Here is a 22,823-nt window from a genome sequence, read left to right on the forward strand (position 1 = left end):
TTGGCAAATGCTCCTTTCACTAGCCCACCAATGTCTGGTACACTAAAATTATAAGAAGACACAATTGGTTCAGTGTATTGAGTGGAGTAGGCAGTAGAGAGTAAGAAGCTCATGCGATCGACCTGGGCTCAAATCTGCCTTCTGCCAAGCTATAAACAGTCATTTACACACTACAAAAATACACTCTACACTCAAAAATTACTGAAATGCATATAGTATCTTCCAGTTTAAAATATAGATAACATAATTACTACTTACACTTATTGCAAAAATTGATGCTGGTCCAGGAAAGCATAATCGCAATCAAGTAGTGTAAATCCTGTATGATGAAGGATGTATACATATAGTGTTAATCAGTGTAAATCCTGTAGAATATACAGGTGTTGATATTGTTCTTCAGGTTGTGATTATAGGCTGTAACCTTTGTAACTCTTTTTACCATCCAATTAATTTGGAATGGATAAAATCAAATTCAAAATTTTATTTTATTTTTTTACTCTGAAATGCATCACATTATGAAAGCTACTGCATGTACAAAAACCTGAACCCACATACGACCTAGTGTGGTCTATTGCCACAACACTGAACAGACAACACTACGGATGAAGGGTGCGGTAGAAACTTCTAGGGCCTGCCTGACTTCCTTCATAGCTACTTAATAGTGGAAAAACAATCGCTTTTTATAGCCCACTCACAACAAACAGAGAAATGGGTGCTTTATTTGTGTTTGGTGGTGAGGTTTGCAGACTATTTTTGCTGAGTAGTGAGGGATGGTGTTAGTTAAGCAGCTGGAAACAGAAAGAGAGAAGAAAAAGGAGGGCAGGAGGAGGAGAAGGACAAAATAAGAGACGCAGAGAAAGGGGGATGATCATATCCATATGGCAGAGCTTGTGTTCTTCACTTCCTGGATAGAGAGAGGGAGATGAGAAGCCATCAAGGAGTGAGAGAAAAACAACTGGAAGCGTAGCACAGTAACCCAGATCTTCTGAAGTTGTTAGCGTATGACCGGGAGAGAGACTGATTCAAAGCATATGACAATGATTTAGCTACAGTGTAGCAACTGTGTAGGTTTTTCTGAAGATCCCTCGGAGATATAGACAGAAAGAATGAGTGAGACTGGAAGTTCCTAAAACGCTGCGTTCAGGTTCATGCACCAGCGATGAAGTGAGGTCACTTAGAGGAATTCAGGTTAGTGTTTTCATTTTTTCCACTCTCTCTTCTTCCTCCGCCATCTGGAGTTGTGAAGCACTTCCTTATTTTACCAGGGGTCCATCCGTTCTAATGTTACGTCTACATGCCGACCCCCATGGTTTTCCATCTTTGCAAATGGAGTCCAGGTCTAGTTCTCTCCCCAAGGGTTGTTGGTGAACCTTTAACTGGAGTTAACTGTTCTTTAGTGGAGTTTTCAGACATCAGCCGAAGTTCTCAGAGGGGTGTTGCCTTGCCCTTATAAGGCAAAACCAACTGAGTGGAAAAGTATTTGAATTTGTGGTGGTACTGCTCCACTGCCTTTTCATGTCTGCGCAGTCTGTGGCTGGTGCTTCTTCACTTTTGGTTCCTCATCTTGGATTTGTTTGCTGCCAGACAATAGGTGCTTTTGTCAGTGCGGTGGGCAGCATGTGTATGGATGCTATGTCATCTACCTCAGTCTCACTTTGTAATGAGCTCTCACAAGTGGAATCATCATAGATCACAAGAGGAGGAGGCCGGTCCTGGATCTGCCCTCAAGCCAAACAGGCATTCTGCCTTTAAAACGCACATGCTCATTGGAAGGCAAACACAATAGACAGTGTAAACAACAAAGCTTTTGGATGCCGGAACACTCTCTGGATCTGACACTGCATGCTTAGCTCTTGACAGAGAGGAGATGAGAGTGAGGACCTCCGGTTTTGGGATCATTGGAGATCAACAGTATCAATATGAGATCTTTCATCAAACTTGTGTCAACCTCTTTGGTTTTTGGAAATTAGATTGTATTATATTCTGCTAGGACACTCTTTTGAAAGCACCATGACAGCAGCAGCGTGGTACCATCGGGACATCAGCCGTGTTCAAGCCGAAGAGCTGCTGGCCCATGCAGGGAGAGATGGCAGCTTCTTGGTGAGGGACAGCGAATCTGTGCCTGGAGCCTACGCCTTGTGTCTGCTGTGAGTACAACACCTCAAGACTGGAATACACTACACAACGATTGCACAGAATTGCAGATGAGTGATAAGGCAATGCTAGTTGCCAGAGAGTAAAACCAATTTGAAGATGTTGGGTGGTCAGAAGTGACTAATTTAATCCAAAATTAACAGTGTGTGATGATTTCAATCAGTTAAAGGATTTCAAATATGTTTGGCATTTAAGCCAGTTGTACAACACATATAGTCATGCATCTTCTAGGAACAAGTTGCATGTTTCTGCATGAGTTTGTTGTGTTCAGAAAACATGAAAATCTGGTAGTGTGCAATCATTAGTCGTTTGTTGTATGAACAGTTTTTTTTTCTGTAACCCATTTACAAACTATATGATGCCTAGTGTTTTGAAAACTTCTGTTCCAGCCTGTAAACATACTTAGTTGTGATGTGATAAATTTACCTAGAATGAATTTGGCACCACACCTAGCTGTCTATTTACATCACTTCCTAGTGATGCACAATGACATTTTTTAGTAAATCACAATAGTAACCAGGTATTGTCAATGAACTATTGTAGTCCTTTTCTATAGTCTGCCTGTGAGGTTGATTTTGCAGCCATGTGTCTGACTTCCCCATCAGGTTTCAGCAGAACTTTGGCAATACAGTGATTGGGCTACTTTTCAGATAGTTTAGTACTGTCTATCTCAATGCACATGAGCTCCAGGAGACAGCAGTCCCTCTAGGCCCCACTCGGTCAGCTTTGTTCAGGCCTCAGTTTTCCCTGTTTTCCTCCTGTCTCTGGCCCCTGTAGGAGGGAACAGGCTCCAGTGACCACACTGCTTTCTCTCCACTGCGGCCCACAGCCAGACACATTCCTGAAGGCTGAGCCCTCCAGCTCCAACTGCACTCCCTACTTTCTTTCTTCCATTCTCTCTCATTCATTCTTCCCCTTGCCCTCTACCTCATTTCTTCTCTGTGAAACACAGCACATGCAAAGCATCTACTCACACAGTCACACTTCCTCTCTGTGCTTTGATCTCTTCTTTTAGATTACCTGGAAACACTGAGCTTTCTAATTATGTTCCAGGTTGTGTGGCCAAATGCAAATGAACACAAATTCTAGTTTATCTAAACTCCTATGGGCACAGAAATATGATCTTGTATGATATGACACATACCGATGGCCTTAGTGACCACATTAACTAGTTGTCTTTTATTTTACTGTGGCCTTTTATATGGTATAAATGAATTTTTCCCCTACTTTCAGAATTAAACATGCTGCCCTGTGTTGACCATAGAAAACATCGATGTCAGGCGTGAACGCATTGTTTCATGAAGCCACAAAATGTTCCATTTATGTGATCATTTAAAGGGTTGGTTGGCTTTCTATTTTCTGCTAAACACCAGATGAGAAGTTTAGCAGAATGTCGGAGCTGATGTCTTGTGTACAAGCTGATGAGATCTTACAAAGGACAAAAAGAACTATGGTACACAGAACATGAGCAGCTTTATGAAGCCATATGTGTTAAAAACAGACTGTAGTTTAACAAAAAAGTTGCTCTTCAATGAAAACCTTGCTTGACAGTCGTGGTCACCATTCACTTTCATTGTATGGAAAACAGCAGCATTAACATCCCCCTTAACATCTCCTCTTGTGCTCCACGGAAGAAAGACAGTCATTAGATCTTGACAGACACAACAGAATATTCATTTTTGGGTAAACTTTAGCTTTAAGACTATTTTAGTGTATAATCAACAGTCTGTCTTGTCCATAGGTTCCAGCGACATGTTCATACATACCGAATCCTTCCTGATGCAGATGGGCTACTGGCTGTACAGGTGAGCAGACAAAGGACTTTGCACAGTAAAATGCACAGTCACAAGTATGTAAACTAAATGCAGGCGAAAATGTTGCCTTGTTAGGCAGGAGACCGTAAATTATGGTCTTATCTTTAAATGAATTTTCAATTTCACATTGGAAATTACTTGATGCTAATCTAGTTACTTTCACTTCTTCATATTCTTTAAAAAAAGAAGCAGACTTATTTTTGTCTGCTTTCTGAAGCATGGAGCTGCATGTTTTCAAATTGGCCACTGTGGCACTCGCTATCAACAAAATGTTTCACACAGATTCCTCCTGCACCCACGCTCCTGATCCAGTACAGAATGACTGGAATGAGTTTGACTGTCAGCATGGATATTAAAATATGCATGACATAATTGTTTCTATGTCAGAAGTTTTGGCCAGGCAGCAGTAGTAGATGTATTTTTGCTTATTCTGTCCTGTGCATGGATGAGATGTGTTGGTGTGTTTCAGAAACACTCTACCAATAAGGTTTATATTTTTAAATTGGATTAAATTACTGTTTCCTATTTAAAACACAGAATGGATAACATATACATGCACAAGAAGAGGCTTATTAAGTTAGTTGCTTTCGTTTGTGAAAAAGAAATGTTCTCTGAATATTCTCCCCCTCGCAGTGTCTGATTTCTTTTAATCGCTTTTCAAGAGCTGCACTCTTGGAAGGAAAACATTCGTCTATTTTGAGATTTTAGGGGAAATAATTCAAAGTTTTTCAAAAATGCTTTCATCGACCATGCTTTCAAAATACAAGCTTCTAAAAAAAGGCATTCAAAGAGTGGTTATTTTATTTGTCATGATGCCTGATGTTTTAATGTGAGTATGCTCTTGTTTGCACAGTGGGTAGCTGGCTGTTCGCGTTATGTAGAATTTGGCAGACACTAGAATGAGGGCATCATAATGTAATTGTATCTTTGGTCCATAAAGCAGAAAAACGTATATGTTTTTGGAGTTACATAGACTACATAGACCAACTTCTTTTTGTAGCAAATCTAGCAGATCTGCATTTTCTGCCATTCTTTTTTTTTGTTTATGCAGGAGAGTCTCAAATAATTTTTTGGCATGCAAGTTTAATAGGTCTGTCAGAATTCCAAATATTTGTTATTTAACAAAAAGTTAGCCAATTCTGTAATATAAATTAAAAATGTAACCTCTGGTTTCACAGAAAAGGCTTAAGCGTATTCCCTGACTAAAATGCATGTCTGGGCTATTTTAACTGAAAGTTTTAAAATATATCAGTACGATTGTTTTTTCTCTAGATGCACACCAGTAATATGCATGTTTCTAAAATATACTTAAATGTCCTAATTGAACTATGGCCTAAACCTGGCGTAACTTAAAACCAGTTTGTGAACCCAGGCCTAAAAATATTAGGCTGTGATAAAGTTCAGGATCTGTCATCATGCAGATTTTGTAGGAAAGTTTTCACACTTTTGGCAGTATGATTTTTATTGTTAACCTTCTTATACACTGATAATTTTCCACCTATATTAGGACAGAATTTTAAAATCTTGTGATGCATATTTAAAATACTTATATTGTCCTGCTGTAACTGATTCCTGCATTTGTTTGCCTGTATGTGTCAGGTCATTTGTGTTTTTGTTTCAGGCCACGCAGGGAGTGCAGGTGAATTGTTTTCGTACCCTTAGTGATTTAGTTGTGGGTTATCAACACCCACACAAAGGTCTGGTGGCCCCACTGCTTTATCCTGTTATGCGTGAATCAGAGCCCAACGATGAGAGCTCAGGTAAGATGATAGAAGCCAAAACTAATAAATAACAATCTCTCAATTAAGATGTTAGAAGCGTTTTAGTTCAGTGAGTGCATTGCATCTATTAGTCTATATTTTGTGTGAGGCTGCTATGACATCCCACAGGCACAACATTCAAATGTTTAAGATTAAATGCAGGTGTCTTTTCGGTGCAGATGGAGAGGATGAGAAGCCAGGTTCAACATTTGTCACCCCTCCACCACGTGCAATGTCCCCTGCAGGCCAGCCTTTACCTTCACCTTCCAGTTCAGCAGCTCATTTACTGCTACAGAGGCTTCAGGAGCTCAGGCCAAATAGGTACATTCATTCACACATGACTTATGGATCAATATCAGTCTGTGGCTCTGTGCCTGTATGTAAAATTGTGTGAAAACAGTGTCGCTCCTTACAGCTCAGTGTACCAATGCTTACCTCTGCAGTGCAGGCTGTGAGATTGTACAATTACTGGATGAGTATCTACACAGTAATGTGTGTAAGGACCTGGAGAATGTGAAAGGAGGCGCATCAGGACTGCAACACTTTCAGTGCATCCTCAGCCGAGCATGTGACAGTCTGCACAGGTGCAGCTTCTCTAACATCACATGTCACTTCACACACATTATTTGAAATAAGAACGTCTGAATATTTTCAAGAAAACGTTATTGCTGATTTGTTTACCACAGTGAGATTGACCAGACTCTTTCCAGTTTGGAAACCTTAGCGAAAGTGTTTGATCACCCTAGTGGGCACCTCACCTTCTCCACAATGCAGGTATACAAACACAAGTCTAATACAGGCTGCTATTATCAGTCAGTCATATTTTTCTTTAATAGATTTTAATATAGTTTCATAAATTTAATAAAGGTGTACTGTTTACTGAAAGGCTCTGTTACTTTTTTAATATGATATGACTGACTTATTTTCAAGGATGGATGAAGTTCATTTTACTAAACATCTTGATTTTTTTAGCATTTCAATACAATGTTGATAATAACAATAATCTATACATTGCAATAATTGAAAGTTCTCTGAGGCCCCCTAGTGGGCTCTGGCCACCGGGTTGAGAACCAGTGCCTTAGACCCTATCATTAGGGACCAGACTATCATAGTGCCTTGGAGGCAAACTCTTTTAACTTGTGCCAAGAAATAATCACATAGTGATCACTCAGAACGACTTTGCAATTTCTCAGAATGCCTTAGCAACAGCATAGCATGAGCATGCAGAGCGGAGACGTCATTCCTGTTGTCCTGTTAAACTCTCTTTTTGTTAGAATACAGGGAAGAGCCCTGAAGAAACATGGATACTTTGCTTCACAAGCTCACTGCCCTCTGTAACCTGCTGTCATCTCTGGAGAAGAGGGTAGAGACACATATGCCAAAAACAGCTTGCCAACCCGCACAAACCACATACTTGTCATCTTTTTGCATTTCTGTCTGTGATGATGATAACAATATCATGTTTTTTCCAGGTTCTCAAAGCTTTACAAGAAGCTGTAACCAATCACAACTTATCGTTGAAACCAGTCATACCTCCCGAGTCCATCACAGCCCCCCAAAAACAGGCCAGACCCAACACTGTCCACAGCTTTCAGGTAACACATTAGTGCCTACTGTTTGCTCACTGGTAATATTTAAACTATGAAAGTGTTTGCATTTATTTATGTGCATGCCAAGGTCAAGGTGGTCAGGTATGGCAGGCAAACAGTGTCAGTAGACGTAGATGCAGGAGTGCTGCTGTTTGACAAGAAGACTGGCTCATTCGGTCTTGAGACTGTCACACATGACAGAAGTGAGTTTATCTTGCCTTAAAACCTGAGTTACTTCAGTCTCCATTATTATCATACAAGGCTAGTAAATGCCATCTAATGCTTTAATGTTTTAGTCGTGCAGTTGGTGAAGATTCAGAGGAGCCCTGCTAAGCTGAAAATGGTCATAGACAGTCATCACAATCCTCCGAAAGAACTTGTGTTTGAAAGCATGAAGGTGAGGAGAAAGACTGGAACTGGCTTACCTTAAATGAACTAAATCTGATGTACTGATATGTCTCCCACAGAAACGAGAAGCATTCTGTCGGCTGCTGCAGATTATAAAAGCTGCTCACTCCCAGCAATCTGAACTTGATGTCATCTCTGTGTTTGTGGGCACCTGGAACATGGGTATGGATGTACAGTATATCATTAATGAAAGATATTATGGCCTCAACAGTTGCAGCTAAATATTTAATTGTTGTTTCTGTATTTTACCTGCAGGGGGCACTCCACCAACCGGTTCACTTCAGTCCTGGGTTACTTGCTGTGGTCTGGGTCTCACCCCAGACGAGTCCATTGCATCCCTGCCTCATGATATCTATGCAGTGGGCACTCAGGACAACCCGCAGGGTGAGAGAGAATGGGCTGAACACATCAGAGCCACGCTTCGGAGTGCAACCAACATCGACTTCAAACAGGTCTGATTTTATGAAATCAAAATGTTCATAGTCAAGAACGCTCCATGTTTATTCTTCTTTTGTGATCATATATCTGTATTAATCATTTGAATGGATGACATCAAAGTTTTAAATTGGTGAGAGTAGATTGTGTTTTTGTGGTTCTCCTGTAGGTGGCAGTACAGTCCCTTTGGAATATCAGACTGGCTGTGTTTGTGAAACCAGAGCATGAAGGACGCATCAGTCAAGTAAACACTGCTAGTGTAAAAACTGGCCTGGGGAACACACTTGGTACAAATCTCTCTTGCTCAAACAAACCAATAAACACATTTACTAATTCTTCTTTTTCTCTGTTTTCTCACCTCCTTTATATCCTTGTCGTTTAGCCAAGCAGAACAAATCAAGTGCTAAATACTGTGTTTAAGATATTTTGTTTTTTTCTTTGTGGTTACAGGAAATAAGGGAGCTGTAGGAGTTTCTCTTCTCTTTAATGGCACCTCAATGGGTTTTGTAAACTGCCATCTGACTTCCGGTAGTGATAAAACACTCAGGTATTCACACATATCTTTAAAATAGAGAAGTGGATTTCAAATGTGGTGATGGATCAACAGTAAAAACTGCAGACCACATATCAACCCAAAAACACTTTACAAAAAAGTAGGGCACAAAATATCCTTAAGGCTGGAATAGGCCTACATTACAAAACTTTTAAAATCTGAAGAGGTTTTAAAGCACTGAACTTCCAGAGAAAAACTGTTCATACTGAAATTATCATACTGAAACTGAAACTTTAATGTCTAACTAACACGTGACAAAATCAAAAATTAAGGTTAACAAAATCAGTTATTTCATTGCTGTGAGTTGATGAATCAGTTGATTATTTCAATATGTACAAATTATTTATTTTATTTATAATTTTTCAACTAATAACTCTTAGACTAGTTTGAGAACCACCGCATTAATTACCCTGCTCAAAGTTTTTTTGGATTTGAATATGTTAATCTTAAGGTAATCTGTATGCTAATGTGCTCTAAAATAATGGCAAAGTTTACATTTAGAAGATAATAGCATTCTAAAGTTACAGTCTTTCAATTTGGCAAATATGGACAGATGATTTTGATGACATCACCCTACATGTCAGCTTTCTGTCCAATCAGTGCTTTCTAGAACCCAAAGTGTCCCGCCCACTACAGATGCTGATATAAACTGTAAAATGTGGCTTTACTGAGCTCAGCCGAGGCCTGTACCATGAAGCTAGATTAGCTGGCTAGCCAGGTAAGTTTCAGGTTAGTTTGCACCAATCCTGGGTTTTAGGTACCACGTAAGTGGCTTGGCTTTTAGCGGCATTCATTCCCATAGTAACTGACATTCCATGGCTAACCTGCTCCGGGGCAGCATGTTCCGGGTTAGAGATATCAAACTGAAGTTGGACCAATCAGATGTGAGAGAAGTGACACATGTCTGACACAAAGTCACTCCAGTTTATCTTGCTCCAAATTAAAGGTCAATAATAAAAAAAAAAAAAAAAAAAAAAAAAAAAATGATAATGGCTTTAATGATAATTACTGAGTCATTTTATGATTTATATAATTATTGAGATTCTTCTTATTATTATTATTATTTATATTCTCATATCTCTTAACCTTTTGAATCTCGCTGGGTCTCTCACGAGAAGTAAATCATACTTGCTTTGTGTTGCAAGGCTTGTGATTGGCTGTTCGCCAGTGATGTCATACATTCATGTGCACGCGCTCCACAAACTCATGATCAAAGCCTGAGTTGACAAAGAAAGTTGATGGTCAGCATCATGGTACCAACAAAGCCGGATTGGTTTTGTCAACTCAAAACTAATCCTGTAACTCTGAATTTGTTCAGCTAACATCATGGTACAGGCCCCTGGTTCAAGTTGTGATATAAACAAAACACTATTGGATATTTAAAAAAAGTGGTGGAGCTGCTTGATAAGTCCCATCCTGTCTTCCAGTTTCATTTAAAATTGTCAACAGCAACACATAGGATGAGCTTGTCCAAATACCCCAACTTGTGGTCTTTTCACTTGACCGCTTGTCTACTCGCATGATGTATTTTTTGTATTTAGCCCAAGACCACAAGTGTGTTTAGAACTTTTCTATTACCCGAGGGGACACAGATATAGTGTTTTAAAAATGCAAGTGTTTACAGAGCTTTATTTAGATTTTCGGTACTTTGCATCCAGAAACAAACTTGTCTGTGTCTCTTCAATATTCCCTATAACAGATTAGACGATTTCGTAATTGTGTTGCTTCTAATTAAGTGATAAAAAGCAGTTGCAAATGTTGTACGAAAGATACATACTCACCTTTGCACCAATAAAATGGCAACACTTTGTGTTTTGCTACAAAATTTTATGTAATTTTGTAATTATTATTCTATTATTATAAAATTTTATGTAAATGTATCTAATTATTATTCATATTTAACTTTCACAACATCTCACATAATCTCTGCAAAAAGTCTCATGATATATTTCCAGAACATGGTGCATTATGGGATACACTTGGCCTTGAATACTGCTGCCTAGTGTGGATTTAGTGTGCATTAAAGGCAATGCACTTTGGTGTTTTTAAAACCTGGAATAGTCTTGTGCACTTGCTGTTGCATGCACGTACTGTCAAGTTGCCAAGACTGCATGTGAGTATTTGGACAAGCCCAATGTGCATTTCAAGGCAGTTGAGTGGACCTTTAAGTGTGAAACATCTATATAACATCATGTTACTATGTGCTGTACAATAATGTTTCTAGTATTTTTTTTTAATGAATAATTGTATGTATATATATATATATATATATATATATATATATATGACTGGAGTAGTGACGCTAAACAGTCAGCTTTGCAATCACATGAATAAATGACATTTTAAAAATCAAAATAGAAAATATTTTTTGTATATTTGTAAAACTATTTTTTTTGCTGTATTTATGATCAAATAAATGCAGCTTTGTTGAGCATAAGAGATGCTCTGTTACATCTTTAGACCCGAAACTTTGGAATGGATGTGTGTGTGTGTGACTGTCCATTTTGCATTGTCCTTCTTTCTTGTCTTAGGAGGAACCACAACTTCCAAGACATCCTCAGACTCTTGTCTCTTGGAGAAAAGCAGCTCAGCACTTTTGACATTAGCCTTCGTTTCAATCATCTCTTTTGGTGTGGAGACCTCAACTACCGCCTGGACCTGGATGCTCTGGTCACATAGCTTATATCTACTTTATTTCTGTCTAGATATTAGTCACTCAGCTTTACTTATTCCCTCTCACTGCTTTTTATTAACTGTGATTCATAGCCATTCAAACATTGCTCTAAGGAGACCCCATTAAGCGCATTGAATTGAGTTGTTCTGTGAATATTTGTGCTCAGTTATATTATATATTGAAGGTCATCTGTCCCTGACTGAGGTCTTCCTTTTGTAGGACATATTAAAGCATGTTTCAAAGCGAGAATTCGAGGAGCTGATGTGTGCAGACCAATTGACCAGAGAGCGGCACAGAAGAAAGGCCTTTTTTAACTTTAGTAAGAACCGTGGCTGCTCTTCTCCTCCCAGGGACACCACAGACACATGAAATCAATAGATGTGATTACACAACAACAGTGGGACAAAAAAAGCATTAACAGACACTTTATTATTTCGTTCTTGGTTTTGTTCTTGCTCTCTCTGTGAAGAGGAGGAGAAGATTTTGTTTCCACCCACCTATCGGTATGAACGTGGTTCTAGAGACTGTTATCTATGGCAGAAATACAAGTCAAGTGGGGTAAAACTTTTCATTTCATTGAATCTATCAGCTTTTGTTAATGACATCCTGTTTGCTTTGTTTTATTTAAAATCAATCAAAACTTTTCCTCAGGTGCAAGTCAACGGGCCCTCATGGTGTGATAGAGTTCTGTGGAAGTCCTACCCAGAGTCTCACATAATCTGCACCTCATATGGTATGCTGTTCCTCTTTCTCCAGATTCTTATTCTCATTAGAAAGTGTTTGAGAAGCTTTCTTATTACACGTAAAAGAAAATGTAGTCCATGCATTACAGCGTCTTCATAAAGCATCAAGTGACTAGGCATTCTCCTTTGTTGCTTTGCACTTTAGCTTGAGGGAAGTAACTAAAACACTGGACTGCTATTTTTGTAGAATTTTGGAATGAGATGTGTGTATCTACCCTGCACAACAAAGGTTTACTTTGGGTACGATTGTAGCTTTTCCACAATCAGAGTCATATCCTGTCTGTCTGTCTGCTCAACAAACATGTGAATTCAACCTTCTCAGCAAAGGCCTCCAACGTATATCCTGATAGTGTATTTAAATACAACCAACACTGGCCAAATGCTTAGTATTTCATTACTATCTAACATAAGTATTTTCGAGTCTTTTTAAAAGGCAGCATTCAATGAGATTGGATTGTGATGTTTAATTAATTAGGTTATTTATTAATGGGATGGTTGCTAATGTTCAGATGACGGTTTGTATGTTTTTAGACTCATTAAATAAAAATGTAACTCCACCCCAACTATAGCTTTAAGAATTGAATTGATTAGTAAACAGATATTTTAACTGATCCGTTGGTTCTGTTCATCAGGATGCACAGATGACATCTTCACCAGTGATCACTCTGCTGTTTTTGCTACTTTTGAAGTGGGTGTGATATCACAGTTTCCCAGAGCAGGTATGGAGTCCTTTTCAGCTTGAGTCACTGACACTGGGTTTTTTGCCATTTGAGTCATTATATAACACAAAGAGTTTAATTAGGGGTTGCTGAACATGCATTACCTTAACCATTTCCCTTCGGCACCGAACACTTTTTTTTCAAGGCTGGTTCATTTTAACAGAACCAACATGACAGCCTAAAAATATTTCAACTATTACATCATTCTTAAAGGTTTATTGTGCGCAAAAGTTTAAATCCTCATTTACTCACCCTAATGTTGTTCCAAACTCATAAGACATTTGTTCTTTTTAAAAACTGGTTGTTGCCTAAGTTCAAGCTTGATACACAAGGACAAACCTCACTGGTTCTCAAACATCAAGCAAGCACATTTGAGTTTCCATTTGCTGTGTTTGATGTGGTTTATGTATATGGTCTGATCAGTGTTTATATGTTAATAAAGTCATAAATTATCAACACTATTATATCACTTCAGAACACTTTGATAAAACAGCTCGATTCACATGGATTTCTTTTACAATTTTTTTCTGTTCTTTTTTAATGGACTTTCAGTGGATGGACACTGTAACAGAAATCTTTTAGATTTCATTGAAAATTAATTCATTTGTGTTTCGAAGATTAACAAAGTCTTATAGGTTTGCAACAACATGAGGGTGACAGAATTTTTATTTTTGGGTGAACTAACCCCATAAATAAAATCAGCAATCATAATTCAAGCATTTTTTCAATTGAGTATTTGTTTAATGTTTCTCATAGTGTTATAACCATCTCACAGTCCTCTTCTTCCATCTCTGTGGATGTAGAATTGGGTTCAGAGAGAGCCAGTATTGAGCTGGAGGTGATTGAGGCCATAGTGAAAACTGCTAGCAAGGCCAAGTTTTTCATCGAGTTTCACTCCCGCTATCTAGAAGGTATCTTTTGTGCAATAATCAGTCAGGCTAGCGAGCATGTAGTGTTTCATTGCCAATCAGTTTCCTTTTGAAATGGCAGAAGGTCATGGGATGAATATGACAGTTCTTTTCTTTTTTTCCTACTTTATGCTTCTCCTTGTGTGTAGAGCCTCGACGTTCTGCTGAGAATGACTCACAGTACTGTGAGGTAGCAGGATTTCTCAAACTTGGCTGGTCTTCAAAACAGTTCCCCAAGGTTGTGATAGAGGCCATTTGGCTCAATTTAATAATTTGGAGCCATGCTATTTTTCATAAGGATGTGACACTTTTGGTTGGAACACCAAATACATTTTCTCTTTCTTTTCAGCTCCACCCAGTGTTCTCCGATCTAGAGCATCTCCGGGATCAGCACTTGTTGTTGTCTGTGAAGTCATGTGATGGCTTTGAGTCATACGGTATTTGGTCATGATGAGCTTCATGCATTTTTTTTATGAAGTTTCTCTGAAACTGTAGTTTAGTTCTTAGAAACCATTACATCATAACCAGGAAAATACAGTTAATCCTAATTTCTTAATTTTTTAGTGGAGGGCACTGTTGAAACATTACGGTCATATTGATTTTATATGTAATAGGAGTTATGCCATTTCAGGGGAATGCTGTGTGGCTCTTCGCTCGATAACAGGCAAATTATCGGATCCATTTGAGACATGCTTGACTCACAGAGGAGAAGAGATGGGTTCGATTCGTGGTCGAATCAGGGTTAATGTACCACCAGACCGCCGAAGGGTCCGGGAAAGGGTCTACGGTGTGTCTATCATTTCCTCAAATATTTAGTTCCTCCTCTGCTTCGGCACTGTTTTCACTTTTCTATCTACCATGGCTTCCTCTTTTGCTGCCGTGCTGCCTAATCTTGTCCAGATGCATTCTGAGACTTTAACTGAAATATGAAACTTAGCTTACTGCTCATTGAAAACCCAGTGGTTTTGCCACAGATGATTACAATATTTAAACATTTGGATTTGAGACATTTCTCCTGCACTTTACAGAGTGGCTCTGCATGGAGAAGGATGAGAAGGAAACTACAAAAGATCATTTGTCTCGACCGTCTTCTTGTGCATACCCAACCCAGTGAGTCAAAAAAAATAGACCTAGGTTAATAAATAATGTTCACTTCATCTATGGTAAAGTAGTTTTATTGACATACTTGTTATAACAGATGACCATGTTCTGCTACATTTTTCCATTGGACATGACCTTGATTTACACTTCTTGTTCCCACTGTAGAGCACCATCATCCTCATATATGGCAGCGCCAAACAGCTACACCAATCCTGCATACTTCATCTTTGAAGGGGTGCCTGTGTTGCGAAGAGTTGAAGAGATTCCCTCATCCAGCAAAAAATCCCAAGTAGAAAGGACCAAAGATGCTGTGATACAGCTCCCTAGAGTGACTGAAGGTCACATCCATGACAAAAGGTCTAATCGGAGGTCCGATTTCACAGAGATTGACATTCCTGGATCTTTAGCACCCTATAAATCATCTTGCGAGAATCAAAGTGAACTGACATCAACTGCGTCCTCTTATCAGCTCTTCCCAGGTCCAGATGTTCCTAATACATCCCCAAACCAAAGACACACCACCTCCACCAATATATCTTTACAATTACAATCCCATAAGAACAGTATGACACAGGATTCAGTATTATCAGTCAAAAAAGTCACAAACTCCTACATGAACAGTTCTGTTTTTTGTCGGGACATTCAGGCACCACTCAAAGAAAAAGTCAGAAAGGACTATAACAGGATAAACCAAGTTCGACCCATGCCAATACGAAATGGACCAAAGCTGTACCCATATATGTCCACAACAGTTCCCGTTCATGAATCCTCAGCACCTTGGACAGTAGAGCAGTCAACTACATCTTCAGGAGACAACTCACTTACAGCCCTCCAAATGGCTAAATCACTAAGTGAGGTGGATTTTCAGCCAGTAGACAGGAAGTACCAATATAATCAAATATCGTCTCAGGAAAGACATCATGGATATGATTATGGTTTAGCTAGTGAGAGAAACTACAGCTGGGAGAAAGAGGTGAGCTGAGTAGTTTTCGGTCATGGTTTATGTTGGTTATTGCACCATGCAAATATGGACTTTAGGATTAGCTTTAGGGTTGAGCTTTAATATTTACAAAGGCAACGTGTGTCCACAGGTGTCAGTCTTACATGGAGCTCCAGAAACAGTGTGGGAGCTGCTAAGCACATTGGGTTTGCAGCGCTACACGCTGGACCTCAGCCGTAACGGCTGGGATGATCTTGATTACTTCAGGTAGGGTCGATGTGAAGTAGCCCAATATCTGACAGGCTTAATTTATTTTTCTGTTCTCACAGGCATTTGCTTCAGTTAATGATTTTAAGCAGCAATGGTGCTTTGTGAACATATATACTGTATATACAGTACACACTGCCAAATGTCATTGCGTGTTCTCTTCTCATGCAGTGGTATTACAGAGGAGGAGCTGTGTGCAGCAGGTGTGTCTAACCCGTCTCATCGACGAAGAATCTTGGAGAACCTTCCAAAGATCTGGGACTGAACTGAAAAGAAACTGAGACTATATGACAAGTTCAATATTTGTATTCTTTATACATATATTTTTTTAACTCTTCTTCTTTCTGTAAATAATCGCATGGTGCCACCACTGTGTGACACACACCCGGGTCTGATCAACCTGTGGTGAGCCAACCCCGGCAGAGGGTGTCTTGTGATAAGTGGCCGAAACACCCAATGAGGTCGGGCACACAACTGAAGATGTGTCACACTGGTGGCACCATGAGATCTGTGCCAAATTTCACCCCTTTAACAACCAGTCCTACTAAGAATCCTGTAATTTCTAAAGTTCATTCATTAATACAGTTCATCACACAATGTGTTAATTCTGTCCCTGTGGTCCTCAGCATACAGCGTGGAATAAACTACAGTTCAACAACTGCTTCTAACAATCAAAACAAATCATGGCTATCACTAAAATACAGACTCTTCATTTTTTTACATTAGCTTTGACCATCTTGATACTCATACTGTGTATTTAGCACAACAATTTGATCTTATCATTAGCTGTGAAATGTTCTGGTTCAGTACCTTGTCTGGTGATTGAAAAGTAGCTTGCCCATATCCCTGTTTTTAGCCTAGTTGCTGTATTTTTTCCTAGGAGACCCCTTTAAAAGTTTAAAAGTGCATAAACCAACTGTTTGCTAAAGGAGACAGCTGATCTATTTTTTAAAGTGGAATAAATATTTTACTATTTACCCCAGGGATTTAATTGCAGTGATGCTGTTTCCTCACTTTACTTAAAAGTAGGGCTGTAACGATTCACTCGTTTTCTCAATGCATCGATTAAAAACCCTGACGAAGTATATGCATTGATCTTGAAACATGATTTTTGAATCGTGAATAGCCGATCTCCCGCACATGACATGCAAGAAAAAATAAATAAATTGTGCGCATGATTTAATAATTAGTTCCCTCAATGTACTAAAACGTCCACACGATTACTATTGCGTTCCTTCGAACTGCGTTCCCTCTATTTGCTAAATCGTGCTATTGGCTATCAAGTAGCACATCTAGGTTCCTAACTGATGACGAAAAATTTACAGAGCAGCCATCAAGTCTTAGACAGCGTTATTGCATGCAGAGTTTTTAGGTCCTACAATTAAAACTTCTTTTTTTTTTTCAGAATTTAGCAGTAAGAGATTGCGCGTCATCCAGTTTTTTATATCGACTCACCAGGCCGTGAAGAAATATAGAGCTGAGTATAATCAGCATTAAGGTGAAAGCTAACACAGTGTTTCCTGGTGATATCTCCCAAGGGTAACATGTAAAGCATGAAGAGTAACAGCCCTAGTACTGAGCCTTGAGGTAGTCCATGCTGCACTTGTGATCAATATGATACCTCTTCATTCACTGCTTCGAATTGATGGTGTTCATGTAAGTACGATTTAAAGCATGCTAATGCACTTCCATTAATGCCAACAAAGTTTTCTACTGTATGCAAAAGAATGTTGTGGTCAACAGTGTCGAACGCAGCACTAAGATCCAATAGCACTAATAGAGAGATACAACCACATCAAATGATAAGAGCAGGTCATTTGTAACTCTAAGGAGAGCAGTCTCAGTACTCCATCTTGTACTAAATCCTGACTGGAAATACTCACAAGATACTATTTTTCTCTAAGAAGGAATATAATTGTGAGGATACCACCTTTTCTAGTATCTTGGACAGAAAAGGGAGATTCGAGATCAGTCTATAATTAACTAGTTCTTTGGGGTCAGATTGTGTTTTTATTTTATTTTTTTATGAGAGGCTTAAAAATTTTAATAAAGTTTAAAGCTTAATACATTTCGAAGGTTATGGAGACATATTCTAATGACAATGAAGAATTAATAAGAGTCAGAAGAGGATCTATGACTTCTGGAAGCACCTCTTTTAGGAGCTTTGATGGAATAGGGTCTAACATACACGTTGTTGGTTTAGATTTAACAAGTTTATACAATTCTTCCTCTCCTATAGTAGAGAATGAGTGGAACTGTTCCTCATGGGATCTATAGTGCACTGCCTGATGTGATACTGTAGCGGATGGCTGAATGGTTACAATTTTATCTCTAATAGTATCGATCTTAGAAGTAAAGTAGTTCATAAAGTCATTACTGCTTTGATGTTGCGAAATGTCAACACTTGTTGATGCTTTATTTCTCATTAATTAACTGGCGGTTTTATTGTCATCTTTATTTATCCATGACAGACATCAACCAGCCAAGGTGCCAGCACAAAAACATATTCAGCAAATTGTAGCAGTTTTAAACCAAATTCCTCCTTTTCAGGCCTCAGAAGGAAAATAAGGCTTAAAAATAACAATTAATTTTTTTCATTAAATATTTTTTTTAGATGACTGTGTAAAATTGGACTACAAGTTGACTACTGTAGTTAGATAGATATATAGATAAATAGATAGATAGATAGATAGATAGATAGATAGATAGATAGATAGATAGATAGATAGATAGACTGATCTAGACAGACAGACGTATGAATGAAAATATGAATTGGTGAAAGTTCAGTGTTAATTCACATCCTTGTGTGCTTTCCACTGAAGAAAGAATCTCAGTGAGTCTGGCTATTACATCATTTAAACGATAGCAGCTTATCACAAATAAACTTCCTTTCTGCTCTCAGAAAAATTTACTTTTTTATCAATCCAGTAGTTTGTGGCTAATCTTGATTCTTTCTATTTATCTACTTTTTCATGACACAAACGGAAATGGGTGGAAAGCAGGTGTATATCCTGCACCGGCCTGCTTGACTTCACCTGTCAGTCATTGGATTATTATTAAGTCCAGAGATGATGAGTGAAACTTAAGTAGCTGTATTCCCGGTAACTTACAGTTCACATTACAATACTGAGTCACTGACCCATTCACATTCCTGTACTATTTATTCAATTTCCCATAATTCCTTTTTGGACTAACTATCAGGTCAGCACTGCAAAGGAAGTGGGTCTCACTATACCGACAATGAAAATGAATCTCCCAAGCTTTCATGACACGCGACTTAAATTATAATTTAATGTTTTTTTATAACATCCTGTCAGTGATGCATAATACTATATATATAATGCACTATAAGTCTAATGAATTTGAAAACTATATTACAGATTATTTAACATCAAACTATATAGTTTATTACTGCAGCCAACATCATAAAACAATTGTGCAAATATTTAATGTGAACTTTAACTCAGAGAGGCATATCACTCATGAAACCTATTATGACACTCAAACTGATCACAAGCAGACAAAGGTCTTTCTTGCTGTAATCTTTTGCCCTGTTCATTTAGCTTTTCAGACACTCGCTCTTCTAAACTGTCTGCCATGACCAAACACTGTTTATATTATTAACGAACAGCACATCTGAGTGGTCTGATATAAATGTGTGTGATGTGTTGCTAAAGAATTAGTTCCAGCACCAGCCTTTTAGGTGTCTCTCTAACGCTAACCTCTCATTGGTCAATTGGGATGGGACTGTGTTTAATATGCATAAGCTCCCCTAATACTTTTGGGAAACACCTACATTTCTTTTTACCTCTGTAACTGTGTATGGAAAACATGTAACTTTCTCGGAAACATTGTTGTTGGATGCATATGCACAATTCCAAATGGTAGCCCACACAGTCACATGGTGCTTACTGGAAGTGAAATTACAGTGAAAGTGAAATAAAACAAAGGACTGTAATTTGTGGATACAATATCCTGGATTTTAAATATTAAGAGGGCCTTGCTAGAGTTTCCTGTATCTTACATAAAACAAAAGAGCACCATGTGTTCGATTGGGTTAACGTGTGGGAGGCTATAATTTACCTTCAAGGATTTTATCATAAAAACTGGGCAAGTATCATTTACGAGAGACAACATATAATGTTTAAAGGGCATGTGAGATGAGCTTCTGCTGTAAATTACTGTCTGTGTGATCGACAAAGATGGTAGAAACTGATAAGCGCGTGATATGATAATGAGACGAGTAGGTTACAGAAAAATACAAGAGCTCCTCTTTAAATATCAAAATTGAATAAAACTGACTTTGACTTTTAATAACTTACCAGTTTAACGTGGTATTTAAGAAAAAAAAAAGATATTGATCAATACCTCAGTAAATATTGGTGAATTGTCTCGAGGAGGTGAAGGGAGAAACTCAGTTTGGCTCTGATTCCCCGCCCCTCAGCTCACGCGCTCACTTACTGAAGCGGGACATTATCAGCTCGAGCACGCGCAATCCGGTATATCTGGATGCGTGAATCTCTTAAACAATTTGAATGGTTTTTGAACCATTAGCGTCAACCATCAAAGCTCATGTTTTCATCTATGGAGGGGCGTGTTGACCTCGTTAAACTGAGTGAACGGTAAGTTTTAGCACGTGAAAACAACTCCGCATGCTCCTCTTTCTCTTATGTCTCTTACATACTACTATCCTAAATGTGCACGGTTGTGGGCAAAAAAAACGTTTTCTTTTTGTTATGCGATTTATGAGTTAAGATAAAATGTTTTCGTGTTTAGACATGGAGTTTTTAGCCCTAAACTATATGAAATGATTTGAAAGATCATGATTTTTAAGTACACATAAGAGTCTATTCTCTGTAGACACTTTCAGTCTGTAGCTCATGTTGATTTTATAGCTTGTGACATAATATTTTAAACTGAAATCTAATTTGCTGTGTTTACTTCTAACTCATTGTTTCTAAAATTGCTAAAACAATTTGTGTTGTTATTTTAACAGAGAAATGAATCCACTCTTAAGAAAAAGTGTCTCAGGGAATTTTTCCCTTCCTTCCACTTCATTGATGCTGAGGTCTGAGAATGAAGTGAATTTCAGCTGTCTCTTCAATGAGGAGTTCAAGTATATTCTGCTCCCTGTATCATACTCCCTGGTGTGTTTCCTAGGACTGATACTTAACTCTGTGGCTCTGTGGATGTTCATCACTAAGATGAGGCCCTGGAAACCCAGTACAATTTATATGTTCCATCTGACCCTGTCAGACACACTCTATGTGCTCTCATTGCCTATGCTTATATACTATTATGCAAACCGCAACCACTGGCCTCTTGGTGTTTTTCTCTGTAAGCTTGTACGATTTCTTTTCTATGCCAACTTGTACTGCAGCATCCTGTTTCTCACTTGCATCAGTGTGCACCGCTACATTGGAATCTGTCACCCCATTCGTTCTCTGACTTTGGTGAAGCCACGCCATGCCCACGTGGTGTGTGGTTTTGTCTGGACTGCTGTGATAGCCTGCCTGGTGCCCAATCTGAGTTTCGTCAACACTTCCCAGAGAGGAAATGATACTTTGTGTCACGACACCAGCCGCCCGGATGAATTTCACAACTATGTTACCTACAGCTCTGTGGTGATGGTCCTGCTGTTTATCCTGCCATTTCTGGTCATCATGGTTTGCTACTGTTTAATGGCACGGGCCCTTTGTCAACACCAAAAGGGCCTGTCCCAAAGTCAACAAAATTCATCCCGAAAGAAGTCCATTACGCTTATTATAGTGGTGTTGGTTGTGTTTGCGATCTGCTTTGTACCCTTCCACATCACCCGTTCGCTCTACTACAGCTACCGTATTCTAGACGCAGATTGCAGGTCCCTTAATATTGTCAACTTTGCTTATAAAATCACTCGTCCGCTTGCTAGCATGAACAGCTGTGTGGACCCCATCCTCTATTTCCTGGCAGGGGATCAGTACCGCTCTAAACTCATCAGAGCGTTCACTAAACAGACTCTGAAAACTCGTTCTACTACGTATGGGCATGAAAACAACATTGGGCTGGGTTTTAAGAACCCAGATGCCCAAGCTGGAACTGAGTCGAGACTCTAGGGTCAAATACCCAGACATTTTGGGTAATGGTTTAAAAAGCAGTTCTGGAAGACTGCCTCAAATTTTGTAAGACATCTCAGGTGTTCTTTATTGACAGTCAAGCCTTCTACAGCCACAGACATATGCATCCAAAAGAATCCAGGACAGTCTCGTTGGAGAAAGGATGTTTATTTCCTTTGTGCACTCTTCAATGATTTGTTTTTCATTCATGATTGCTGGTAGTGTAGTGCACAGGAACTGCAGCTCGTTTTATAAGAGCTCTGATGGCCGATCACTCCTGGTTACTTGTAACGTTGAAGTTTCTCACTGTTGGTCAAGGACACAACTTGGCAGTGTTGGGGTTCTGTCAACACTGAAAACAAAGCTGACTCTATACTACTCTACAGAAATGCCAGTACAAAGCCTTTTGTGTGTTCTGTTAAGTCTGAATGGCCTATGGTAGGAAACGAAAGTGTGAAATCCTCTTGCGAAAACTAGGAGTTGAGTTTTCATAGTATTTCACAAATCTTGAATGGATTATTAGAATACCAATTGTATTCTAGTGTTTATGTTGATACTGAACACATTGTTATTTGTTGTATAAGGGGAGACATAAAATGCTATTAAAGTATCATTTATTGTAAATAAACAGAACAGTTGGAAACCATTTAAGGCACTTTGAGT

The 22,823-nt window shown here is 38.8% G+C and overlaps 1 protein-coding gene and 1 pseudogene across 1 annotated transcript; both read left to right on the top strand.

The window, feature by feature from the left end:
- Positions 1–1,194: 1,194 nt before the first annotated feature.
- LOC113057748 (phosphatidylinositol 3,4,5-trisphosphate 5-phosphatase 2B-like) lies at positions 1,195–17,113 on the top strand (annotated as a pseudogene).
- A 3,393-nt stretch (positions 17,114–20,506) lies between these two features.
- LOC113057763 (P2Y purinoceptor 4-like) lies at positions 20,507–22,160 on the top strand. Its single transcript, XM_026225273.1, has 2 exons — positions 20,507–20,687; positions 21,062–22,160. Exons 1-2 carry the CDS (start codon positions 20,638–20,640, stop codon positions 22,158–22,160), a joined length of 1,149 nt encoding a protein of 382 aa, XP_026081058.1. The 5' UTR covers positions 20,507–20,637.
- The last annotated feature ends 663 nt before the right edge of the window (positions 22,161–22,823 follow it).

The sequence above is a fragment of the Carassius auratus genome, chromosome 39 (genome assembly GCF_003368295.1).
Source record: "Carassius auratus strain Wakin chromosome 39, ASM336829v1, whole genome shotgun sequence".
Taxonomy (NCBI): Eukaryota; Metazoa; Chordata; class Actinopteri; order Cypriniformes; family Cyprinidae; genus Carassius; species Carassius auratus.

Excerpts from the sequence above, each read along its gene's own strand:
- LOC113057763 (XM_026225273.1), top strand. The coding sequence starts at position 20,638 with ATGTTTTCATCTATGGAGGGGCGTGTTGACCTCGTTAAACTGAGTGAA. Across the intron at positions 20,688-21,061 it reads CTCGTTAAACTGAGTGAACG|AGAAATGAATCCACTCTTAA; the intron begins GTAAGTTTTAGC and ends TTATTTTAACAG.